This window comes from Periplaneta americana, chromosome 17 (assembly GCF_040183065.1).
Source record: "Periplaneta americana isolate PAMFEO1 chromosome 17, P.americana_PAMFEO1_priV1, whole genome shotgun sequence".
NCBI lineage: Eukaryota > Metazoa > Arthropoda > Insecta > Blattodea > Blattidae > Periplaneta > Periplaneta americana.
The window spans coordinates 11,928,127-11,951,503 of record NC_091133.1 but is presented as its reverse complement, the minus strand read 5'-3'; the positions used below and the strand labels follow the sequence as shown (position 1 = coordinate 11,951,503).

The following is a 23,377-nucleotide window of genomic DNA, read 5'->3' as shown; positions in this document are numbered from 1 at the left end:
AAGTATATCTACATTTCTCCATGATGAGAAATATTCTCTCTGACAGGCGTCTGACTATGACAGTTGAGAACTTGGGGAAAACATCTTTTGGCATGTAACCAGGAAAGTGAAAGTACTGAAATATGATAGATAGCTTTAGTCAAAGAGCCTATATTAAATTACTAATTTCATAATTTTATTGTAGGCTATATCCTCGTAATATTTAAATGTCTATTTTCTAAATTTTAAGTATCTATTCACTGCCAATTTTAGCCAAATTAAATGCCTGAAAAACCGGACTTCAGCCACTCGCGTGCAACGGGCCTAAGACTGCGATGAAGTAATATTGAGAAAGTTATAGAAAATTATTATTGTAACATTAATGGGTTACTATCAAGAAATGTAACAATACGAAAACAAAATTAACAAAGTCATAAAATTTCAATTGCGCTAAATTTATAGGTTTTTAATCATTCAAGACATTTTGCAGCGCCTGGGCCCTACGGATCCAGGATGTCGGGATGAGGAGTGAAATGTAACCTTTCAATGTTAAACGCCGGCAATATAAGCAAATCTTCTGTGGCTACGTTAACACGTGAATTTCCAACAGTAATTCTGGCTAATAATTAACAATTATTTTTTTTGTTGCTTATTTAAGGACGCTATAGCAACTACGAGGTTGTTTAGCGTCGATGAGATTGGTGGGAGTGAGAAGGTATCTCTGTCCTGTCACTACACTCTCCGTCCTACAAGTCCACTATCTAATCTCTCAGTCCTCTCTATATCATCTCAATCCACTCTCTGTCCCCTTAGTCCACTCTATGTGCTCTCAGATCACTCTCTGTCCTGTCATTACACTTTCTGCCCTCTCAGATCACCCTCTGTTCTCTAAGTCCACTCCATGAGTTCAATCTATGTCCTCTCAGTCCACTCTATGTCATCTCAGTCCACTCTATGTGCCCTCAGTCCAATCTCTGTACTTTCACTACACTCTGTACTCAGTCCACTCTCTGTCCTCTCAGATCACTCTATGTCATCTCAGGTCACTCTGTCCTCTCAGTCCACTGTCTGTGCTCTCAGTCCAATCTCTGTTCCGTCTCTGCTCGCTCTGTGCTCTCCGTCCACTCTCTGTGCTCTAGGTCCACTCTTTGTCATATCAGTCCACTCTATGTCGTCTCAGTTCATTCTCTGTGCCCTCAGTCCTCTCTATGTGCTGTGAGTCCAATCTCTGTTCTTTCACTACACCGTCTGTCTTCTCAATACAGTCTCTGTCCTCTCAGTCCACTCTAAGTCTTCTGATTCCACTCTATGCCGTCTCAGTCCACTCTATCCCCTCAGTCTACTCTATGTGCTCTCAGTCCAATCTCTGTTTTGTCACAACACTATCTGTCCTCTCAGAACACTCTATGTACTCACATCCACTCTCTGTCTTCTTAGTCCACTCTAAGTGCTCTCAATCCAATCTCTTTCCTGTCACTACACTCTCTCTTTCCAGTCCAGTATTTGTGTTCTCAATCGACTCCATATTCTCTCAGTCGTCTCTGTCTTCTCAGTCTACCCTGTATGCTCTCAGTGCACTCTGTGTGCCTGCAGTCCAGTCTATGTTCTATCACTACACTCTCTGTGCTCTCAGCCCACGCTATCCCCTCAGTCCACACTATGTCATCTGAGTCTACTATGTGTGCTTTCAGTCCACTCTGTCCTGTCAGTCCTCTCTATGTGCCCTCAGTCCAATCTCTGTTTTGTCACTACACTCTCTGTGCGCTCTGTCCAGACTCTCTCCTCTCAGTCCACTCTATGTATACTGAGTCTACTCTGTCTTTTGAGACTACTCTCTGTCCTCTCAGTCCACTCTATGTCCTCACTGTCCGCTCTCTGTCTTCTCAGTCCACTCTATGTGCTCTCAATCCAATATTTGTCCTACCAGTCCAGTATGTGTCCTCTGAGTGTAGTCTCTATCCTCTCTGCCTTCTCTATGTCATCTCTGTCTACTCTCTGTCCTCTCAGTCCACTCTATGTGCTCTCAGTCCAATCCCTGTTTTGTCACTACACTCTCTATCCTAACAGTCCAGTATCTGTTCTCTCAGTCCACTCTGTGTCCTCTCAGCCCACTCTCTGTGCTCTCGGTCCACTCTATGTGCTCTCTGTCGAATCTCTGTTGTGCCACTACACTGTGCTCTCAGTGCACTCTCTTTCCACTGAGTCCACTCAATGTCATCTGATGTCACTTATGTCGTCTCAGTCAACTCTCTGTCCCCTTAGTACACTCTAGTTGCTCTCAGTCCACTTTCTGTTCCCTCAGTCCACTCTATGTTCTCTCAGTCCAATCTCTGTTGTTTCACCATACCCTCTGTCCTCTCAGTCCACTCTATGTCTTCACAGTCCACTCTGTGTGTCCTTAGTCTCCTATCTCTATTCTGTCACTAAACTCTGTCCTGCCAGTCCAGTATCTCATCTCAGTCCACTTTATGTCCTCTCAGTCCACTCTCTGTCTTCTAAGTCCACTCTGTATGCTCTCAGTCCAATCTCTGTCCTGTCACTACTCTGTCCTCTCAGTCCATTCTATGATCTCTCTCTCTCTCTTCCCAGTCCACTCTATGTTCTCTCTGTCCTACCAGTCCACTCTCGTTCTTCTCAGTCCATTCTGTGTGTTCTCAGTCCAATCTCTGTCCTGTCACTAAACTCTCCTTTCAGACCACTCTATGTCTAAGTCAAGTGTCGGTCTTCTCAGTCCACTCTATGTGCTCTCAGTCCACTCTCTGTCTTGTCACTACACCCTCTGCCCTACCAGTCCACTCTCTGTCCTCTCAGTCGACTGTATGTCCTCTGAGTGTACTCTGTGTCTTCTCAGTCCACTCTATGTGCTCTCAGTGCAATCTCTGTGCTGTCAGTGCACTCTCTGTCCTACCAGACCACTCTCTCTCCTGCAGTCCACTCTTTGTCTTCTCAGTCCACTCTGTTTGCTCTCAGTCCACTCTGTTTGCTCTCACTCCATGTCCTGTCACTACACTCTCCGTGCTGCCAGTCGAGTCTCTGACCTCTGAGTCCATTCTCTGTCCTCGAAGTCCACTCTATGTCCTCTCAGTACACTGTCTTCTCAGTCCATTCCCTGTCGCGTCATTGAATTTAGTGGTGTTTAAAAAGGGCGCGTTGGCTACTATGGCTATTTGCGCCTCGCTTCATTGGATCTTTATATATTCTAATTTTACAATAATTTGCAATTCTCTCATACATGATCCAAGGAATTACGTCTATATGGGAATCGAACCCCGGTAATAATGTGTTTGTTTAACAGTTCCTTTGCCGCACGGGTTTCCTGAGCTGGAGGCTTCGTATAAATGCGACTCTGGTGTTCTGTCTATAAACTACGTCCACGATTTCATATACAGTAGTTACAACTTATTGGCAGCGTTTCTCTCATCGCTAATTAGTGTAGTGTCGGCTGCCATACATACATGCATAATTTGTATGACGTAATAGCCTTGCGCTCGTACGCCATGACACCTCGCAGCATATACAGTAGTTTGAGATTGCCCCAATTTCACTCGTTCCGAAGGAGTTCTAAAGCACTATGGAACAGGAAACTGGGTGTTCAGTATCGGTTCGGAATCAGTTCTAGTCTTGTTGGAATGCATATTGTGCTACTGCACATGAGCAGGCAGTTCAGAATCGATTCTGAATCGTGCTGGAACAAACCTAATCATTGCACTTCAGTATGAATAGACGCAGACACATATTTTTTGTTATTTTACTTATATTGGAACCACCGAAAATCGATTCAGGAACCTTCTTCTTTGTAGTTGTGCAACTTAGACCATCACTCTATTGAAACTTCTCCGTTAAAATAATTTAGAATACATATTTTAGATAATGTTTTTAAAAAATCGACACAAATTAATTGATTCGTGTGATACTGAAATTATCTGAAACTAAATTTTACTAACGATATCCATATAGGTTATTATTATACTTCAAAACTTCGCATTGGCATTGACCCATTGATTAGATGGGAGTACAGTAACGTTGGTGAACTGTTGCTACAAGACATTCACATAGGTACTATCATAGACAAATTTCTTAGATATGACCAAACCAGTTTAAAACGATTTTTTATTTATTTAATAATAACCCTCTTCCAATGAAAAATAGTGCGAGTGAAAGTATTGAATGAGATAAGGAGAATACTGAAATCATATATAATTTATATACTGTAAATGTGTATTAATACTTACTCTACCTCCAAGCCCCTGCAACCCCATTATATTTTCACCATAACCTTTGTATGTCATGCCTAAACCGTAAACATCGATACGAGTGTTAACACAAAAATCTGTCATTTCAATGGAAATCCAGTTGTGAATACAAAAGCGACGTATGTGATTCAATGGCGCATTATGGTTACTATGCTAATAAATAGCTCATATACAGTATAGCAAACAGGTAATTTTCTGACATTGTGCTTTCAGTTGTAATGGATGTTATCAAGACAGAGACCAAGGTAGACCCTTTGACAGTACACTCATGTAATGACGCAGTTAAAGAAGAGGGAAGTCTATCACCAGATGTAAGGCAATTTTTATTACAATGTTTATTCTCTGATTTCTGTGTTACTAATTACTATGCCAGTGTCTAAAATTACATTGCCACCACAGTCTACTATATACAGTCACGAAGCTTGGGATGATTTTTTGCCAACGAGTTGCATTTCTCGCAATAGTTGCTAGGCACTTGGAGCGCTGTCAGTACTAGGAACAATAGACTGTGTCACTGCCATCGTGACTCGCTTAACCCGATCATGAAGGGCGGCGTTTCAACCATATAAATTAATTGGAATGCATAAAGAGTAACATATATTTCTCTAAAATGTAGTGTAATTCCATTAATAAAATTTAAAACAATGATTAGGAGACACTTCAGACATAATTCCTTGCGAGTTAAGATGTAATATTATTTTTGGTGTGAAAAGTACGTTATTCGTATGTGTAATACCTGCCTTTATTTCGATTAAATATTGCGAAATTTTTGTACATTCATTTATGCACGAGTCAATAATTTTCAGTTGCACCGCACGAATATTTAGATAATATGTTGAAATTATAGGTTATGTTTTCTGTACCAGTTGCCCCTTTCCGTCTATTTTAGTGGTCTCCAAAGCCCTGTCTACAATTAAGGAAGATAGATGTGCTAATTTAAAATTACAATATAAATTCGTTTTTATTGAACCTCAAAATAGCTTCCATTCTAAACTTAATATGTTGATGCGAACAGAATATGTTAACACGTAAAATTCTTTTCACATTAAAATAGCACAGTTTTGTAATTATTTCTGCAACATATTATTCAACAAGAAGTAAACGGAGCTTACGGACACATTACACTAAATAAAGCTTAGCAATGATAAGCAATAAAGTTATAATATAATATATCACTGAGCTACATACACTGAAATAGAAAACTCGATTACGGCCTGGTCTAGATCGAAAAGACATTGACTGTGCCATATTTCGCTTTGTTGTGAAAAATAATTGTGTAAACTGTGAAATGTTCGTTATCGGTTGTAATAACTGTAAATGGCTAAAATGCAATAATTTGAATAATAATATGGGACAAGGAGACGTTTGTGGTTCTATAAATATTGTAAGAAAAAGAGGTCAGAGTTATCCTTCTTCCGAAAGATCCAGGGAGATGAGTTTCTAAAATATAATATATACTGTACTTTATGAAAATAATATATAAACCTTATGTATTTCATATTTAAATAGTGGAAGGAAGGTGTTAATTTTTAATTTTATCAAAAGAATACGATATCGCAAGTACAATACATTTTATCGTCTGCTGGGGAAAATGTCTGTGATGAGGCGATAGTAGTGATCCTGGAGGTTAGCAACTATCTATGGATGCGTATTTCAACTGACTATTTTTGCATATTTATTAAGTATTGAGCTTCGTGACTGTATATAGTAGACTGTGCTGCCACTATAATTTAAATTTTCCAGATTTTTTACCTGAAATCAGGGAAACCTGTAACTGCACAGTATTATCACTGTATTACCACAGTCTAGTATATACAGTAGTAGTAGTAGTGGTGGTGGTGGTGGTGGTGGTGGTGGTGGTGGCGGCGGCGGCGGTGGTGGTGGCAGCGACGGTTAAAAAGGGCGCGTCAGCTACTATGGCTATTTGCGCCTCTATCTAAAATTCTTCATACAACAATGACAATACAATAATGAGAGAGCTAAGAGAACTAACAAGCGTTGTCACTGTAAAACAAGGTACACAAATGCAGTATACACAAGGTGATTTCTAAAGTCATAAAAGTGAGCAGTCCTATGACCCTAGGTAGTATTCAAAACGAACCAATAAAATGATAAAACCAAGGCCACTAGAGATAAATTGTGTATCACATTTCAAAAACAATAATATTTTATAAAATATTCGGATGTATAAGGCTCGAAATGTCAACTATGTAAAATCAAATATAAAATAACAAATGTAACCTCCAGATGTGAAGGGTCCGGAGGATAAGTAAAATGGGCCAATAAAAAACTAAATCACTTCCTCCAGTCCTGTATTCGATAAAAATCTCAGAACTGCATTTGTAGGCTACTAATTAAAATCATTTCCAAGAGCGTCACGTAGAGTTGGCCGAATTCCATATTGCCGATGGACACGGTCATATTTTCTGCAATGCAATAAAAAAGTTCCACCATAAGTGGAACACAGCACATATCATACTCCGGCTGAGGCTCGCAAGTACGAGATGGCCAATGGCCATGTGTCAGATGACAGTGGCCAATCCTCAACTGGGTGAGTAAAACCTCCTCGTGTCGTGACGCTCTTGTGGACGAATCCTAAATTCGAATACTATTCTTTATACTTCGTAATTTGTTTCCCTCTTGTGCAGACCATTCTCCTTCCCATTACCAACATACCTGTATTTTATATTTCAAGTAGTTTCGAATGTCCTGCCACCTCTTGCGCCAATATACCAGAGAGCCATTCAGTGCATCAGCCCTGGCTGCAGCATCTGCAGCCTCATTTCCTGGAATTCCTATGACCAGGAATACACAATACTCCAATCTCATAATCAGAGATAAGGAGAGTGTGGAAGATATCCTGAGTTCTTAACATAAGCGGATCATCACAATTTAAAGACTGCAAGGACTGAATGGCACTGAAAGAGTTGGAACAGATTAGGAATCTGCCCCAGAGTTGTCTGATTAAACGCAATAAAGCTCTGTAAAAAGCATAGAGTTGGGCGGTAAAAACACTAGTATATTGGCTCAGTCTGTATTTAAATATCTCTTCATTTGTAATGAAGGATCCGTCCGTAAACAACTAATCAATAATTTGGATATCATGCTAAAGTTCACTAAAACGAAATCTATAAACAAAAGCTGGTATAAAATTCTTAAAACATCGCCTCAGACTTACATCAAACATAGGACGTCGCATAATCCACAGTTTGCTGAGCCATAAATAAAAGAGCCATAATCCAGCTTTGATCGTATAAGAGCTCGGTAAACGTGGAAAAGCACTGTATGGTCTGTACCCCAGCGAACCCCTGACAAAAGGCTAAAATGTTTAAGAATTTCTCGCAACGCCTTCTCAAATTACGTTTATGGGCCTCCCACGTTAATTTATAATCAAAGATAAGGCCCAAAAATCCCGCGGTGTCTGTATATTGCAACTCCACTCCATTAAGACGCAGTTCAGGATGTGGATGCAGTCCACGTTGGATGTAAATGTGGACACACTGCGTTCTTAGAGTGCAGAATTTAAAGCCATTGCGAACAGCCCATTCTGATAGTACGTTGATGACCAGTTGCAACTGTCGACTGATGGATGGAAGATATCGGGAGCTGTAATATAAACTGAAGTCATCAATGTACAACAGAGAAGATACTCGGTCACCCACACAGTGGGCAATTCCATTGATCAAAATACAGAAAAGAAGAACGCTTATTACAGACCCCTGTGGAACGCCGTTATCTTGGAGATGTTCATTAGAAAGTGTGTGCCTACTCGAACTCGGAAATACCGCTCTGCCATGAACATCGCAATAAACATTGGTAGACTACCACGAAGTCCCCATTCATGCAGAGTTTGCAGAATTCCATAACGTCATGTGGTATCGTAAGCCTTCTCCAGATCAAAGAAGACCGCCACAAGATGTTCCTTCTTGAGGGAAGCATCTCTAATGGCGGTCTCCAGCCGAACAAGATGGTCTGCGGCTGATCTGTGCTTACGAAAACCAGATTGGATATTAGATAATCGGTTTTCCGATTCGAGTACCCACATCAGGCGTTTGCTTATCATTTTTTCCATAACCTTGCAAAAGCACCTGGTGAGACAGCCTATACCTGCCAGGTAAAGAAGGATCCTTTTGCGGTTTCTGGACAGGGATTACAATGGCGGAACGCCAAACAGATGGAAGTACACCCTCAGTCTAGATTACCTTGTATATTGACAGAAGAAAGGATTTTCCAGCTGACGGAATATGGCGAAGCATGCTGTAATTGATGTTGTCAGGGCCAGGGGAGGTGTAAGGGGATGCGTCTAGTGCCACCTCCAGCTCCTCGGATGTGAATGGTGCATTGTAGTTTTCAGTGTTATCAGATATAAAGTTCAGGGTTCGTTTTCCCGCAGCATCCTTGATTTTTAGAAATTCCGGGTCGTAATTATTTGAGCTGCTTATATGTGCAAATGAGCTAGCGAATATTTCTGCAATTTCTATGTGACTGGTGGTCGATACGGAATTGTTCAGAAGGCCTGGAATTACAGAAATACGTTTCCCCATTACTCGACGGACTTTGTCCCATACAATGGTGGCTGGGACGTTTTTTTTCAATGAATTGACGTAGTTTGTCCAGGACGTCTTCTTAGCATCGCACACAATGCGACGAACTTTTGGCTCGAAGACCTTTAAACTGGACAAATTTATCTTGGTTCGGATGGCGATCAAATTGGCATAAGGCACGTTTGCGGTCTCGGGTTGGATCTCTGCAGGCATCCGTCCACCAAGGGACAGGGAAGCGTTTTCGCCTGTAGGACGACCGGGGGATAGATAATTCTGCACACTTAATAACCACATTTCAAAAGTGCTCTACTACGGAGTCCACACTTTCATGTCCGTTCTCCTCGAATGATATGGACTCCGAAAATCCGACCCAACCTGCCTTCTTAATGACCCAGTTTGGAGAGCGAGATTCCGAAGGACGTAGATCGAACATATGCTTTCGGATGGGGTAGTAGTCACTACCATGTAGGTCGTGAATCACAGAACATTTGAAATGCGTGGACAAAACTGGGTTACAAATGGAGATATCTATCATGGAATATATACTGTAAGCAAAGGATAGATGTGTTGGTTCCCCAGAATTCAGGGTACTGAGATTTAGATGGGTACATACCTCTGCCATTTTATTTCCTCTGTCATCATCGGAATTTGAGCCCCAAGAGTGATGGGATGCCTTCAAATCCCCCACTAACAGATAAGGAGCAGGTACCTGTGACAGGATATGTTCTATTTCATTCACTGTGAAAGGAGTTTCTGGGGGCATATAGACAGACTTTGAAAACTGAATGGTTGGTAAAGTTATTGTACTGGCTATGCATTGTTGAGAAGTGTTAATATTAATGACAGAGGAAAAAATACTTTGGCGGAGTAAGATGGCGCAACCTTCGTTGGCCCGAATACCTGCAAGATGATCATACAGGTGAACATAGTATCCTGATATATTCAGGGAGTGTTCAGGTTGGAGGTGTGTCTCCTGAAGACATAAAATAGCAGGTTTCTCATGATAGATCAGGTGTCGTAGTTCTGTATATCTGCTGTGTACACCATTCACATTCCATTGTGTAATATCTGTCATCACGAGGAACTAAATAATGAATGTTCTTTCTGTTCTTTCTTATGACTCTGTCCCTTCGACAGCGACAGCTTATTTTTCGGCTGTGGCGACTCACTTGTATTACGTCGCGCTCCTGATCGTGACCGTGATCCGGTACGGGATCGAGAACGTGTTCTCGATTTCCCTTCTGTACGAGGAGTACGACGTAATATTCTCTCGGGTTCAGACGTCGCAGCACCTGTCTCTTTTCATATATAGGGCCTGATATCGAGGCCACAGCTGTCGTCTGACTCGTCGGTCTGAGTACCAGCGTCCACATACGTCTGGGTTGCGATCTCAACTCGCTTCCCAGGTATACACTGAAGAGGTGGCGTTTGAGTTGACACATCGATTCCTCCCGTTGCTTTTTGTAAAACAGCAGCATAGGACTTTTCTTTCTGTTTCTTTTCTGAATCACAATAACGCTTACGTGCCTCAAAGAATGTAACATTGTCCCAGACTCGGAGCTCTTGTATTGCCTTCTCTACCTGGTACTTCGGACAATCCTTGGAATTTGCGGCATGGTCCCTTTCACAATTCACACAGTGCGCGGTGTTCGGACATGATGAATCCCCTTGATCACCACCGCAGCACTTTGCTCATGTGATTTCATTCGTGAAACGTTTCTGCGTATGTCCGAACTGTTGGCATCTAAACGAGCACATTGGGTTCGGCACATACTCACGCACAGGGACACGGTCATAGCCGACAAATATGTACTCAGGTAGGAGGGATTTCTCGAAAGTCAAGAAAACGGTGCTCACTGGATAAGTCCGTCCGTCCCACTTACGCAATAAATGGTAGGCCTTGGATACGGACTTATGTGGGAGTTCTAGCTGTATTTCCTCGTCATTCATTCCATCCAGAGCATCCGTATGAACCACTCTCCTCATGGTGTTCAGTGAGGAGTGTCTTCAATAGCGTCGCGCTTTGATTGGGATTCAAAGTTTCGACGAGGAGGCTGCCTTTGCAGAGTCTAGTGTCATTCTTGTCTTTCCCCACGAGTCCATCAAGTGCACGTCTGATGTAAAATGGGCTAATATCTTTCATTTTTTTCCGTGCCTGACAGTGTAATACTTATGAACTTTGGAGGCGGCATATTAACATTCATATTCTCGGGAATCAGATCCATAGCTGTGTTTGTCATACGGCCACCAGTATCTGTACCTTTCTTTGGTTCTTCTTTTTTAGATTTTTTATGAGGGGTGGGGGAAGAAGAGCGCGAGGACATTTAAACTGGCTCCCCCTACGGAACCGTCGGTGTCAGCCTGCCACCGGGGTGGGGGGGGGAGGGCAGAAGAAAAAGACACCTAAAAATTCTTCGCAGTCTGTGCCTGCTATGAGGACCCCCCCACAGCGCGATCCCAAGCAACCCAACTCACGCAAGTTACCCTTCAAACTGGACATTACACACCTAAAGGCAAGTTTTACACCAGAGGCATGTCGCAGTTTTATGCTCCTACCACGGGAATAACCACCCGTGGCTCCCCACTCTACACTGAACACAACCGCTGAACTACTTGGCTAACTCTGACCCACCCACCAAAGCTGGAGCAATCCGAGACCGCAAGCAGCTTCAGGAGGCTTGTGGTTGATTACACTGCGACACCCATAATTCAGCGGAGCGATATATCTGCCCCGGCGAGCCGAGTCGGTCACCGGGGCGCCTTATCACCTTGGGCCCCCATTGGGGCTCTACGTGAGTGTACTTGACCTCTGGTCTGGGCTCGGCACGTAAACTTGCATATAGAGGCAGTATGAGGGGTCCACTATTGCTTCATTGCTGGACACCTTGTTGGGCTACACAATCCTGAAGTCGCGCTCGAAACCGTGGGACAGGACCACGGAGATAGGAAAGATCCCTTCTGGTGAGACAGGAGTTATAAGCATAAGAACCTTAACCTAAGAATGGATATAATAACTAGAGGGGGAAGGAGAATGAAGCCCTATCAGGCTCCCTTAACAAATCCCCTCTTAGTGGCGGACGTGGCAAAAACAGCAGGGATAAGGAGGTGAAAATGGCTGTGAAATAGAGCGATGAAAAGTACGAGAGAACGAAAAGGGCTGGGTGGTGATAAGTCGATTAATGTTCGAAAAGAAAAGCACGAGAGCCACCATTGCATCCCCCAGTAACCAACATGGCAGAACCCACCTCGACCAGAGTACAATGTGCGGCAGAGGAATCGGACGATTTTCGAATGGAAATAACTCAGTAGTTATGTCCATTAGAACAAATCTATAACTGCCAAAAAAAAAAAAAAAAACTGGCTATGTATGCCATTTTGTTGACATACATTTAGATTGTCTTGAAAATTATTTCTTTCAAATGGTGTTCGTCTCTCTCTCTATGCACTCTTCAAGTATTTCCCTGCAGTTGCGTGTCGCTCTTTTCAACATTTCACCATCAATGTTGGCATTTCCTAGGCAATGGTAATCTTCAGATCATCAGTTGTTTGGGGCCTGTTTACGTACACTTTGCACTTCCGTTAACCCCACAGAAAGTAGTCGCAGACGGTGAGGTCAAGCAAGCGGGGAGGCCAGGGAATGTCGTCACGCCAAGAAATGATATGCTCTGGAAATATGTGGCGCAGAACTGTCATTGAATTTTCTGCCGTATGAGCTGTGGCACCATCTTGCTGAAACCATACAATCCCAGGTAGATGCCTACGCAGTTCTGGTTGAAGAAATGTCCTCAGCATTTCGACGTAACATTCACTATTCACTGTCACCAGTGGTCCCATTCTCCTCAAGGAAATACGGGCCTATGACGCAGTATCTAGACACCAAACTGTAACCTTTGCACAGTGGAGTGGATGCTCGTGTAGTTCGTAACGATTTTCGGGGGCCCAGTATCTAAAGTTCTGCTTATTAGCATAACCATTTAAATGGAAAATGCCTCGTCACTCATGAACATAACAACTTCGTCAGCCAAAATTTCCACCGTTCTCTCGGCGAATGTCCTGTGTTGGACATAGTTTCCCTCATTCAATTGCTGAACAATCGTAAGTTTATATGGATGAAACTTAAGATCTGAATGCAATATTCGATGCACAGAACGTTCTGAAAGTCGCAGTGTGCTATAGCCTGCCATCTAGCTGATCGCTGTGGACTTGTTGTAACAACCACTCTTACTCGCTCAAAGTTATCTGGCGTTCGTACACTCCGAACGTGTTCTGGTGGTTTGTTCTTGCAAGCTGATGCTGATAATCGAAAGTTTTGTACCAATCTCAGTAAGGTATTGTGAGCAGGAACGGCTCTGTGGCGGCCAACATTAAATAGGAGATGAAGGGTACGCTGGGTTTTCACAACTGAATCACCATTCTTGAAAAATGTCTCGATAACGAAAGTATGATGCTCCGAGCTCCATACTTCCGTGATTACACAAAATAGCATCAGAAATGCTAACAAATGACAGTCGATCGATATCCATAAGCCCTCATGTTGCTCAGTAAATGGCCTTCTAAAACCGTCCGATTCCTTTGCCGCACAGTCGCGAAGCTTGAGTTGTAAGGGTACTAGGAACAATAGACTGTGCAGGTACTATTTTGTATTGTCTGTAATGAGGTAATAGTAGCGATCCTAGTGGTTAGCAACTATCTATGGATGCATATTTACTATGTATTGAGCTTCGTGACTGTATATACTAGACTGTGGTATTACTGTGACCGTTGTCTCTGCTGTTCTTGTTCTTGTTTTGCTATTATTGTATATTATTACTTACTTACAAATGGCTTTTAAGGAACCCGAAGGTTCAGTGCCGCCCTCACATAAGCCCGCCATCAGTCCCTATCCTGTGCAAGATTAATCCAGTCTCTATCATCATACCCCACCTCCCTCAAATCCATTTTAATATTATCCTCCCATCTACGTCTCGGCCTCCCTAAAGGTCTTTTCCCCTCCGGTATATTATTACTAGATTAAATTAAATTACTACAAGATTGAAACACTAATATCTAACTCTTCAGACATAAAGTCACACACATCTATTTTCCTGATGAATGTATCTTTTGTAACATATGTTTTGTCTTGATCATATCAAGGGAAAATTTGTAATGCAATGAACATGGATTGAACAGTTTTACACACAATTTTGAATGTTAAGAAGTCCACATCTGGTTCATAGCTGATAAAATCAATTACTTTCACTTTCGCCCTGGAACACGTGAACTTTTGTACATAGAACTCCTTCACTAGTCCAGATGTACAGTCCATAGACTTGAAACTCTGATGGTGTTATGGTGTGGAAGGCAAATGTATGTTCTTGTAGTACAGTTGATATGTCATTCTTGTATGGCACAACATTTTTTAAATGAATGAACAAGGACAACACTACACAAAACTATTCTTCTTTAGCAACAGAGTTTGCTACAGAGTACATGCAACGTGTTGCAGTAGGAGGAAAATGTCGCGTGCACTGTTTTTCCGCTCAGGTATTCAATTGCAATCATGTATTTCAATTATACATGAACGATACGGTATGCTAAAGATCTTGTAACTATACTTAAACTAGATTATAGCGACCACAGTTGTGCAACATCTGCAGTCTTTGGGAAGTATGGCTTTTATTTATATTAAACAAATGTGGTTCTTAATTCTAGTGTGATTCATTTTTAATAAGGTTCTCGCGTCTAGAGAAGCTAACAAAAGTGTAAATTCTTCAAATATTAATGTTCTATTGCATTAAACGGAGACTGTTATTGTGAGTAATTCGCAGTAGCCAGTAATGTCAGTGGCCAATACTGTTTTCAGTTACTGTGAAAAAAACATTTCACGTGCAAAGAATAGGAAATCTAAGACAAGATTGTAGGGTAGGCCAGACTCGTCCTTCTATCGTGCCAACAACCCCTTGTAAGCAATAGCAGGCCAAGTTGTATGCTGTATTATAGCCCTGACTTTCAGTTTCCGAAGAGGTGTTATATACAGTAGGCTAGAGTGAAGCAAATTGCAAAGAAATGAAAGTGTTTACTTGTCAAAGATTTAGTTGATGTTAAAGTCAAAACAAGAGTGGTAAAAAGAAAGGTCATGTATGCCGTGAATTTAGTTTGGTTAAGGAAAATATTAAGAATGATTTACAAATGCACTATATTGTAAAATGATAACAGAAACAAATTACAGAAGTTTTCATCTCACATTCTTAATTCGAGTACATATGCATTTTACTTATTGTACATTATAATATTTTACTCCGTATTTCACAATTTCTGTAGCCTGGCACAGTATTCTTATGTTTCAAATTAATAATAAAAATAGGCTACATGAATTATGTAAAATTTTAAAATGTTGCAGTAGGCCTATTCTCGGCCTATATGAGATTAGTAATGAAATTACACTAGGGTACGTATAAAGTACGTAATATTGTATATGTATATCTTCTTTGAATGTTACATAATCTATCTCCCTGCCTGTCTGCCTACCTACCTATCTGCCTAATCTAAACTAATCTAATGTAATATTATTTAATATAATGTAATCAGTCTATCCTATCTGGGTGTCTCTCTACTTACCTACCTACATACCCACCCATCTACCTATCTCAGATTGTACTCGAGCGCCAAAAACACTGGTTGGAATTTTTTTCAGTCGGAATGTACTTTATAAATTCACTTCTGGGGTAGTGCTGAGTGCCAAAGTAAAATATCCAAATTGAATACTTACTTACTTACTGGCTATTAAGGAACCCGGAGGATCATTGCCGCCCTCACATAAGCCCGCCATAGGTTCCTGTCCTGAGCAAGATTAATCCATTCTCTATCATCATATCCCACCTCCCTTAAATCCATTTTAATATTATCTTCCCATCTACGTCTCGGTCTCCCTAGAGGTCTTTTTCCCTCTGGCCTCCCAACTAACACTCTATATGCATTTCTGGATTCACCCATACGTGCTACATGCCCTGCCCATCTCAAACGTCGGGATTTAATGTTCCTAATTATATCAGGTGAAGAATACAATGCGTGCAGTTCTGTGTTGTGTAACTTTTTCTCCATTCTCCTGTAACTTCATCCCTCTTAGCCCCAAATATTTTCTTGAGAACCTTATTCTCAAACACCCTTAACCTATGTTCTCTCAAAGTGAGAGTCCAAGTTTCACAACCATAAAGAACGACCGGTAATATAACTGTTTTATCAACTCTAACTTTCAGATTTTTTGACAGCAGACTGGATGATAAAAGCTTCTCAACCGAATAATAACAGCCATTTCCCATATTTATTCTGTGTTTAATTTTCTCCCGAATATCATTTATATCTGTTACTGTTGCTTCAAGATATTTTAACTTCTCCACCTCTTCGAAAGATAAATTTCCAATTTTTGTATTTCCATTTCGTACAATATTATTCTCGTCACGAGACATAATCATATACTTTGTCTTTCCAGGATTTACTTCCAAACCTATCTCTTACTTGCTTCCAGTAAAATCCCCGTGGTTTCCCTAATCGAAATCCAAATTTAATAGGAAAAAAAAAATATCCTCTGCATAGAAATCATTGTCATCATCATTCTTACAAGTATTGGGCCTAATGACGGTCTCGAGCCATCTTTTTAAAGGTCTTCCTAGGGTTCTCTTTATTATTGTATAATGTTAATTGGACGCCACTACAGATTTGGACGTATTTTATTCAATCTCACAGGTGAAATATTACCTTTCCTCTGACATACGTTGCTTTTAAAAACTTTTCCACATTTTCCCTTCAATTCTTTCAATAATTATTTTCCTGTGCTGCAAGTGGTATTGAAGCTCTGGCATTCAGGCCCAGAGTGGAACCTGCAACAATTGTGATCAGCTTCTATCACATTGTAATAGGTATATTACTTATTCATTATGCCTCTTTGTTCTGCAGGAAGATAAGTTATTGGATCTGCACGTGACTAAGATAAAGCAGGAATGTGTGGACGAGAGCTACGGTGACACATCAGAGATGAAATTTGAAGAAATTATACTGCCCAATAATTTTCCCGTGGTGAAGTGTGAAGCCGAGGTGAGTGGAGCTCAAAGGGGGTGTACTGGCTTTTCTTTACAGCGTTTAACATATATTCTGTTCGTCACAGAACCCTTCTCTGTAGAGCTATGGTGACAGCGAACTTTGGCATTCATTGGGGACAATAAAACTATCTGCATGCTATTTATTACTTATCTTTCTCCAAGAATAGCCTAAATTTAAACTGCGGTATGACTCTTTTGTTTAAGTTTACAAGATAATTCTTTCAATGATTATACAGATATTTTTGGCAAGTTACGAGATCTTGCTATATAGAGTGAAGCACCTAATATTACCCTCTGGAATAGGTGCTGATTACTTTTATCTCTACCGCAGAATAAAAATCTGGATTTAGACCCACACATGTAGCATACACAAGATTTGTGAGATTTATAGCAAGGTGTGTTTCCTTCACAATAGTTATTTATGATACAATTTTATTTCGTGAGAAAAAATATATTAATTTTAACATATGTCATAACTGTCTTTTAGACAGTCATTCGTCTATGTTTGTAGGCTATAGAAATAATTCCCCATCTTATCCAATGCTCTTTTTCCCCCTTATTGTATTAGTGAAACTTTATAATATTAAAAGCAAGCAGTGATATAACTCATTGATGGAGCATTTGACTAGAGATTTAGAGGTTTCCGGTTGAAATTTGGGTGTTCCCAAAATTTTTGTAATTACATTTAATTCTTAATTGTTTCATGTATACTATTTTCGCTGTAAGAAATATCCTAATGTAAACATAAGCATGTTGCTGTCATACCCGTAATTGGTTCCCAGTCGAAACACTCACATGACACAGGAAAATATAGTTCGTATTTGGAAACCACAATCTTGTGTTATTTGAAAACAAAAAATTGAATACTAGTTGTTAAATACGATGAAACATATAACTTCACTCATATGTAAAGCGCTATGTAAAAGAAAACCTACTTTTATATATTGTTATGTACTATGAACGCGGATGAACACCAACAATAATGCCGCGGTAGTCTGTTCCTGTAACAAGCTGGCGTCACTTGAGTCCGTAGTTGTTCACGTAAGCATGCGGTACTGAAGTATGGCTTCTGCATCCTCGGTGTGTGTGGTTATTAAACATAAGAGTGGAAACCCTCTCAAAAGCGGAGAAAAACAAATAGTCTTAAATATATACAGTATAATAAGTTAAGTGAGTTGAATCCAACGTTATCTATTCTGAGCAAGTCAATCAGACGGCATGTTCCAGCTGTTGTGGACCGTCTCGTCATAAATCCTGCCGACGATAGTACTGACGACTCGATTTGGTAGGAATAACTCCTTTGTCAGCGATTGACCTTACACCTAAGTTTAAAATAATTTAATTAAAGTAATTATAAAGTAAATGTTTTCTAAGCAAACGAATGCATAGTAGTGAGGTTAGGCCTACTTGATGAGTAATGGGAAATGTTTAACATGAAACAGAATGTACAACAGTAGGCGGGAATGTGTACTGAGAATCTATGGCGCCAAACAGCTGCCAATGAAGCTTCACTTGTCACGTGCTATTGTTTACATTAGGATTTTTCTTACAGCGAAAAGGTTATATTTAGTTAGTGAAATAGTTGTTGAAGCAATTCATTAATTAATTTATGTACATTTGTTAACCAAAAACAGTTTTAACATGCATGTCTAGCATTAAAAGTTCTACTTTTATGAATGGTTGCCTAAAAAGTTATTTTGTTTAGATGCAACAATAGGCCTATATATGTTCATTACAAAAATTAAACTAGATAATATGAGAATGACAATGATTCTTGTTGCACTCACACAGTGCTGGTAGTTCTTGAGATGCTCATGATGAGGTTCTTTTACAAAAGACGTTTAATAGCAATATCTGCTTTATGATAAGTTGTGGCCTCTCCACATGCGCGTCTATGGCTCTCGTGCTAGTACTTTGGTTCTTAGTCCTACCGGTCTGGATTCGATCCCTCAGCAGGTCATGGTGAAATTAGTGGTTGACAAAACAGTCTTTGCAGAGGATACTTTAAAGATACTTCCGTTTCCCATTGTCATTTCACCAACACTTTATCTTCATCTATCCTTTACATTAGTTAAAAATAGGTTGTTATGAAATCTGGTGGTAGTACCCACTTCTGATGCTGATTGACGGTGTCAACGGTGTCGCATCGGAGCCATCTCCCTCTAACGTCATCTTTCTCGATAAAAATCTAAAACATTTTGTTATATACTGATTTGAAAGTAAAATCTTACGTCGCATTGGTACCTTAATTTCTTTTAAAACATATTTTTTTTTATTCCTGTTGTGAAGAAGATTAAAACTCAGACGTAAAAGTTATATGCTTTATTTCATTTAATTCAATAATAAACTCAACAAAATGCGATGTTTGACTCAGATTGACCATTCAAGCACTTGAGTTTGCAATTTAACAAGCTGTTAGATTTTACATTCTCTTTGAACTGTGGACGTAGTGGTCAGCCTGATGGTAAAACTGTTGCTGATCTGCTGTCATCTGCTTGCTCAAGACAAGTCGAGGAAAACTAAGTTACATAAAGGTTATAATAGAAAATACTTTAGCTATCGGAAAGTGGTGTTTACTTGTAAGGGGACATGACGAATCCATTACATCAGGAAATATTTAAAGGCAACTTTTAGAACTAAGAATAAAACACGAAGGAAAGGAAGTGGGCGAAATATGATATCCACTCCATTCTCACGAAAGTGCTCGAATTCAAAATGAATTTTGATAGAAGCAGTGAAACATGAAATGATGAAAGAAGGTGTGCGAAAAGTAAATGCAGTTTCTGCTTTTTCTGTTGTTTGTGATGAGAACTGATATTTCCACTGAAGACAAACTAAGTATTTGTGTTAGATATGAGTTGAAAACATCAGACTATTTCTTTATTCTGTGTGCATTTCAATGGTTTTCAGTTTTATCTCCATATTAGATACTCAGTGCTCTAGTTCCTCAGCTGCAGGTGCGCCATGTCTCTTATTTCCCTCTTTGCAGGAAGAGTCATGTGACGTGGGCATAGTGGAAGAAGATGTGATGCCGCAGCCATTCAAATGCTCTGACTGTGGAAACTGTTTTTCGGAGTTGGAAGAGCTGAATATTCATGTGCGCGTGCATACATACGAGAAGCTATTTAAGTGCACTATTTGTGAAGAGTGTTTCCCGAGTTCTTCAGAACTAAATAAACATTCTCGCAAACATACACGTGAGAAAACATTTAAATGCGACGTCTGCCAAAAGAATTTCTCGCAATATTCTAATCTAAAAAGCCATGCACGCATACATACCGGCGAGAAACCATTCAAATGCGATGAATGTGACGTGAGGTTTTCTAGGTCCGATCATTTAAAAAAGCATGCACGTGTGCACACAGGGGACAAACCATTTAAATGCGACATCTGCGAAAAGAATTTCTCACAATTTTATCTTCTGAAATTGCATGGACGCATACATACGGGTGAGAAACCATTCGTGTGCGATGAATGTAACATGAGCTTTTCTAGGTCGGATCATTTAAAACAGCATGCACGCGTGCACACAGGGGACAAACCTATTAAATGCGGCATCTGTGAAAAGAAATTCTCACAGTACTCACATCTTACAATGCATGCGCGGGTACATACGGGCGAAAAACCGTTCAAATGCGGTGAATGTGAAATGTGTTTTTCGAGGTCGGATCATTTAAAGAAGCATGCACGCGTGCATACAGGTGACAAACCATTTAAATGCGACATCTGCGAAAAGAGTTTCGCTCAGCATTATCGTTTAAGAGTGCATCTACGCGTACATACGGGCGAGAAACCATTCAAGTGCGATGAATGTGAAATGTGCTTTTCGAGGTCGGATCATTTAAAATTGCATGCACGCGTGCATATAAGGGAGAAACCATTTAATTAGGACGTGTGTAAAAAAGACAGGACTATTACGCAGTATTCTAAAATAAACGTGCATGCACGTGTACATAAAGGAGAAAAATTCGATAAAACCGTCGAATCCAAAAATGTGAGGTGTGTTTTTCGAGTTCTTATCATTTGAAAAGGCATGCATGCGTGTACTTCCAGCGAGAAGTCATAAGCGAGATGTGTATCAAAAGTATTTCATGTCTAAGAAGGCATACTGTAGTGCACACTAATAAGTCTTGGAAATGTGATGTGTGAGGTAAATGTTTCAGGGAATCACGATCCTTAAGGAACAGATCCACGGAAACACACAGGAGAGGAACCTTTCAAATTCGATGATTGTGGTAAATGTCTCTCGCAATCGCGACAGTTGAGAATATATTCACGCAAGCACACATGCGAGAATTCATTAATGTGTGATCATTTTGGTTAATATTTCTCGCAGTCGTGACACTTAGGTATACATTGCATCAGCAAACAGGCGAGAATTCGTTCAACTCCGATATTTGAACATTGTTTGTAAAGTTCGTCATAACTAAATGTATATGCAAGCAAACATCACACGACATTACTTTAAAATGCAATGTCTGTGATTAGCGTGCCCGGCAGTTTTCAAACCTAGCTACTTCTGAACGCGTACATAGAGGGGAAAATAATTTGAAATGCGATGTTTGTGGCAAGTGGTTTTTTTGTCGGTAGCATTTGAAAGCAATGCAAGAATGCCAACTGGCGAAATGCCATGAAGTGCGAAGTTAAAAAAGAAAGTTTTTCTCAAATTCTTCTGATGAGTGTTTGTACTCTTGAAATTTAAAAGTGCTTAATTTTGTGCACAAAACCGTGAAGACTGTGAAATACGATATCTATTATAACTTTCTTTCTCAACTGAGATATTTACCCCGGTACATTGGTTACAAGCTATTCAAGTATGGTATTTGTGAAGTGTTTTTTGTTTTCCTCAAATTACAAAATGAATGTGATCCTTCACACTGGCGAGAACATTTCAAATGCGATATTTGTAGTGAATGTGTATCGCTTTCTAAATATTTAGCTACACATTAATGCAAGCATATTAGTAAAAACCTACTGAAGTGTGGTGTTCGTGAACAGTTTTTCTCGTCGTCAGAATGTGTGAGGCGCCAGGCGTATTTATTTACATAGGACGAGAAGTCATTCATATGGAGTAGCAATGCTGTGGAACTTTCAAGAAGAACAATTTTATACATTGACCACAAAAGTTAATAAAACACCGAACATGTTTGTTATAACAATGTAATGCTTTCCAAAAATACGTTATTTGCCATTAGTTCCAAGTTATTAAAATGTATAATTCGTGTTCTTATATTTGATATTCCCATACTTCTACATATGAGCCCGGGTCACATATTAACAGATTGATCAGCCATATGGACTTCGAAGACAACGATTTGCACTCGACTTCACTATGTTGCCATCTAGCGATTGCAGAAGCAGTCACGTTATAACTTTTATTTGAATTTCAAAGAGCAACTGTACTTGCGGTGGTTACGAATCGATATTGCCGATCCTGTTAGTTGTTTTCTTCCACATGTTATCGTTTTTAACACGGAGATGACCAGTCTGTTATAATATATGTTCAGGAATATAAGGGAAAAGTGTATATGATACAGAGTGCACTGAACAACGTAAGATCCTAAGCGACATGTACCTATATTGTTCTGAGAAAATTCGGTTTGATATTTTCCTCAAGAACTAACTTTGTCTTGTACATAACTCTTCACCGCTTTCCTTTAAAAAATTGCACTGTATATTGCTAGAGGATATTCTTTAAATGATATGATTTAAATTTTGGAAGTTTAATTTAAAAATAAATATTGTTGCTTAGGTCACTTTGTCATATGACGTGTTCTACTGGGTCATCCATATTTCGTGGCACCGCAGCTGAATTGGGGTCCTGCTCGGCCAATACGCTATCGCTTCCTGCAGGTCGGGCAAGCTGGTGTTAGCAAGCTAGAGTGACTCTAATAAATTCTAATGTACTTCAAAAGTTATGTACGCACCCATGTCACTAACAGAGGTGCTGGAAATGCCTGTCTTCATTTTCAACACATTTCTGGCATTATCTTATGAAATTACCCATTACTTTTCTTAGTTCTCTTTGAGAAAATAGAATTGATTTCTTGGCTAATGTTATTCTTAAGTTCGTCTACGTTCCCTCTAAGTTAATTCAGCAAAGGAGGATTGCAAAATGTTGTTCGCATATCTATCACTGTTAATTGTGTCCTTAAAAAAAATTAGCCTATTATTCTCTCACCGAAAACTGTGCACCACACCCCTAACTTCTCGTCATGAAGAGGTTCCTCATGAAGCAGATTAGGTTTTTCGGCACTTCAATGTCGGCAGTTTTGAGAATTTACATACCCCCATAAATGAAACCACTCTTCGTTTGAAAAGAGAATGAGATTAGGATCAATTTTTCCGTCATGCATTTTATTCAAAATCCATCCACAAAATGTAATCCTACATACAGGACCACGGTTTTTAAGTTCTTGCTCCATTAACATTTGTAGGTTTTAACTTAAGTAACTTCGTAGCCCTTTGTACGCAAACATAAGAAATTCTCGCTTTCTGAGGAAGACAGCTAAGAGATTTCTTAGGG

At 40.0% G+C, this 23,377-nt stretch overlaps 1 protein-coding gene across 2 annotated transcripts in view; it reads left to right on the top strand.

Moving 5' to 3' along the window:
• Positions 1-23,377, top strand: part of LOC138692668 (zinc finger protein 235-like) — a 49,991-nt gene that overhangs the window by 6,940 nt on the left and 19,674 nt on the right. For both annotated transcript variants that reach the window (XM_069815786.1, XM_069815785.1), the window contains exons 2-3: positions 4,446-4,543; positions 16,709-16,846. In XM_069815786.1, the coding sequence (XP_069671887.1) occupies positions 4,451-4,543; positions 16,709-16,846 (231 nt within the window). In that variant the 5' untranslated portion in view covers positions 4,446-4,450. The remainder of the gene's footprint in view (positions 1-4,445; positions 4,544-16,708; positions 16,847-23,377) is intronic.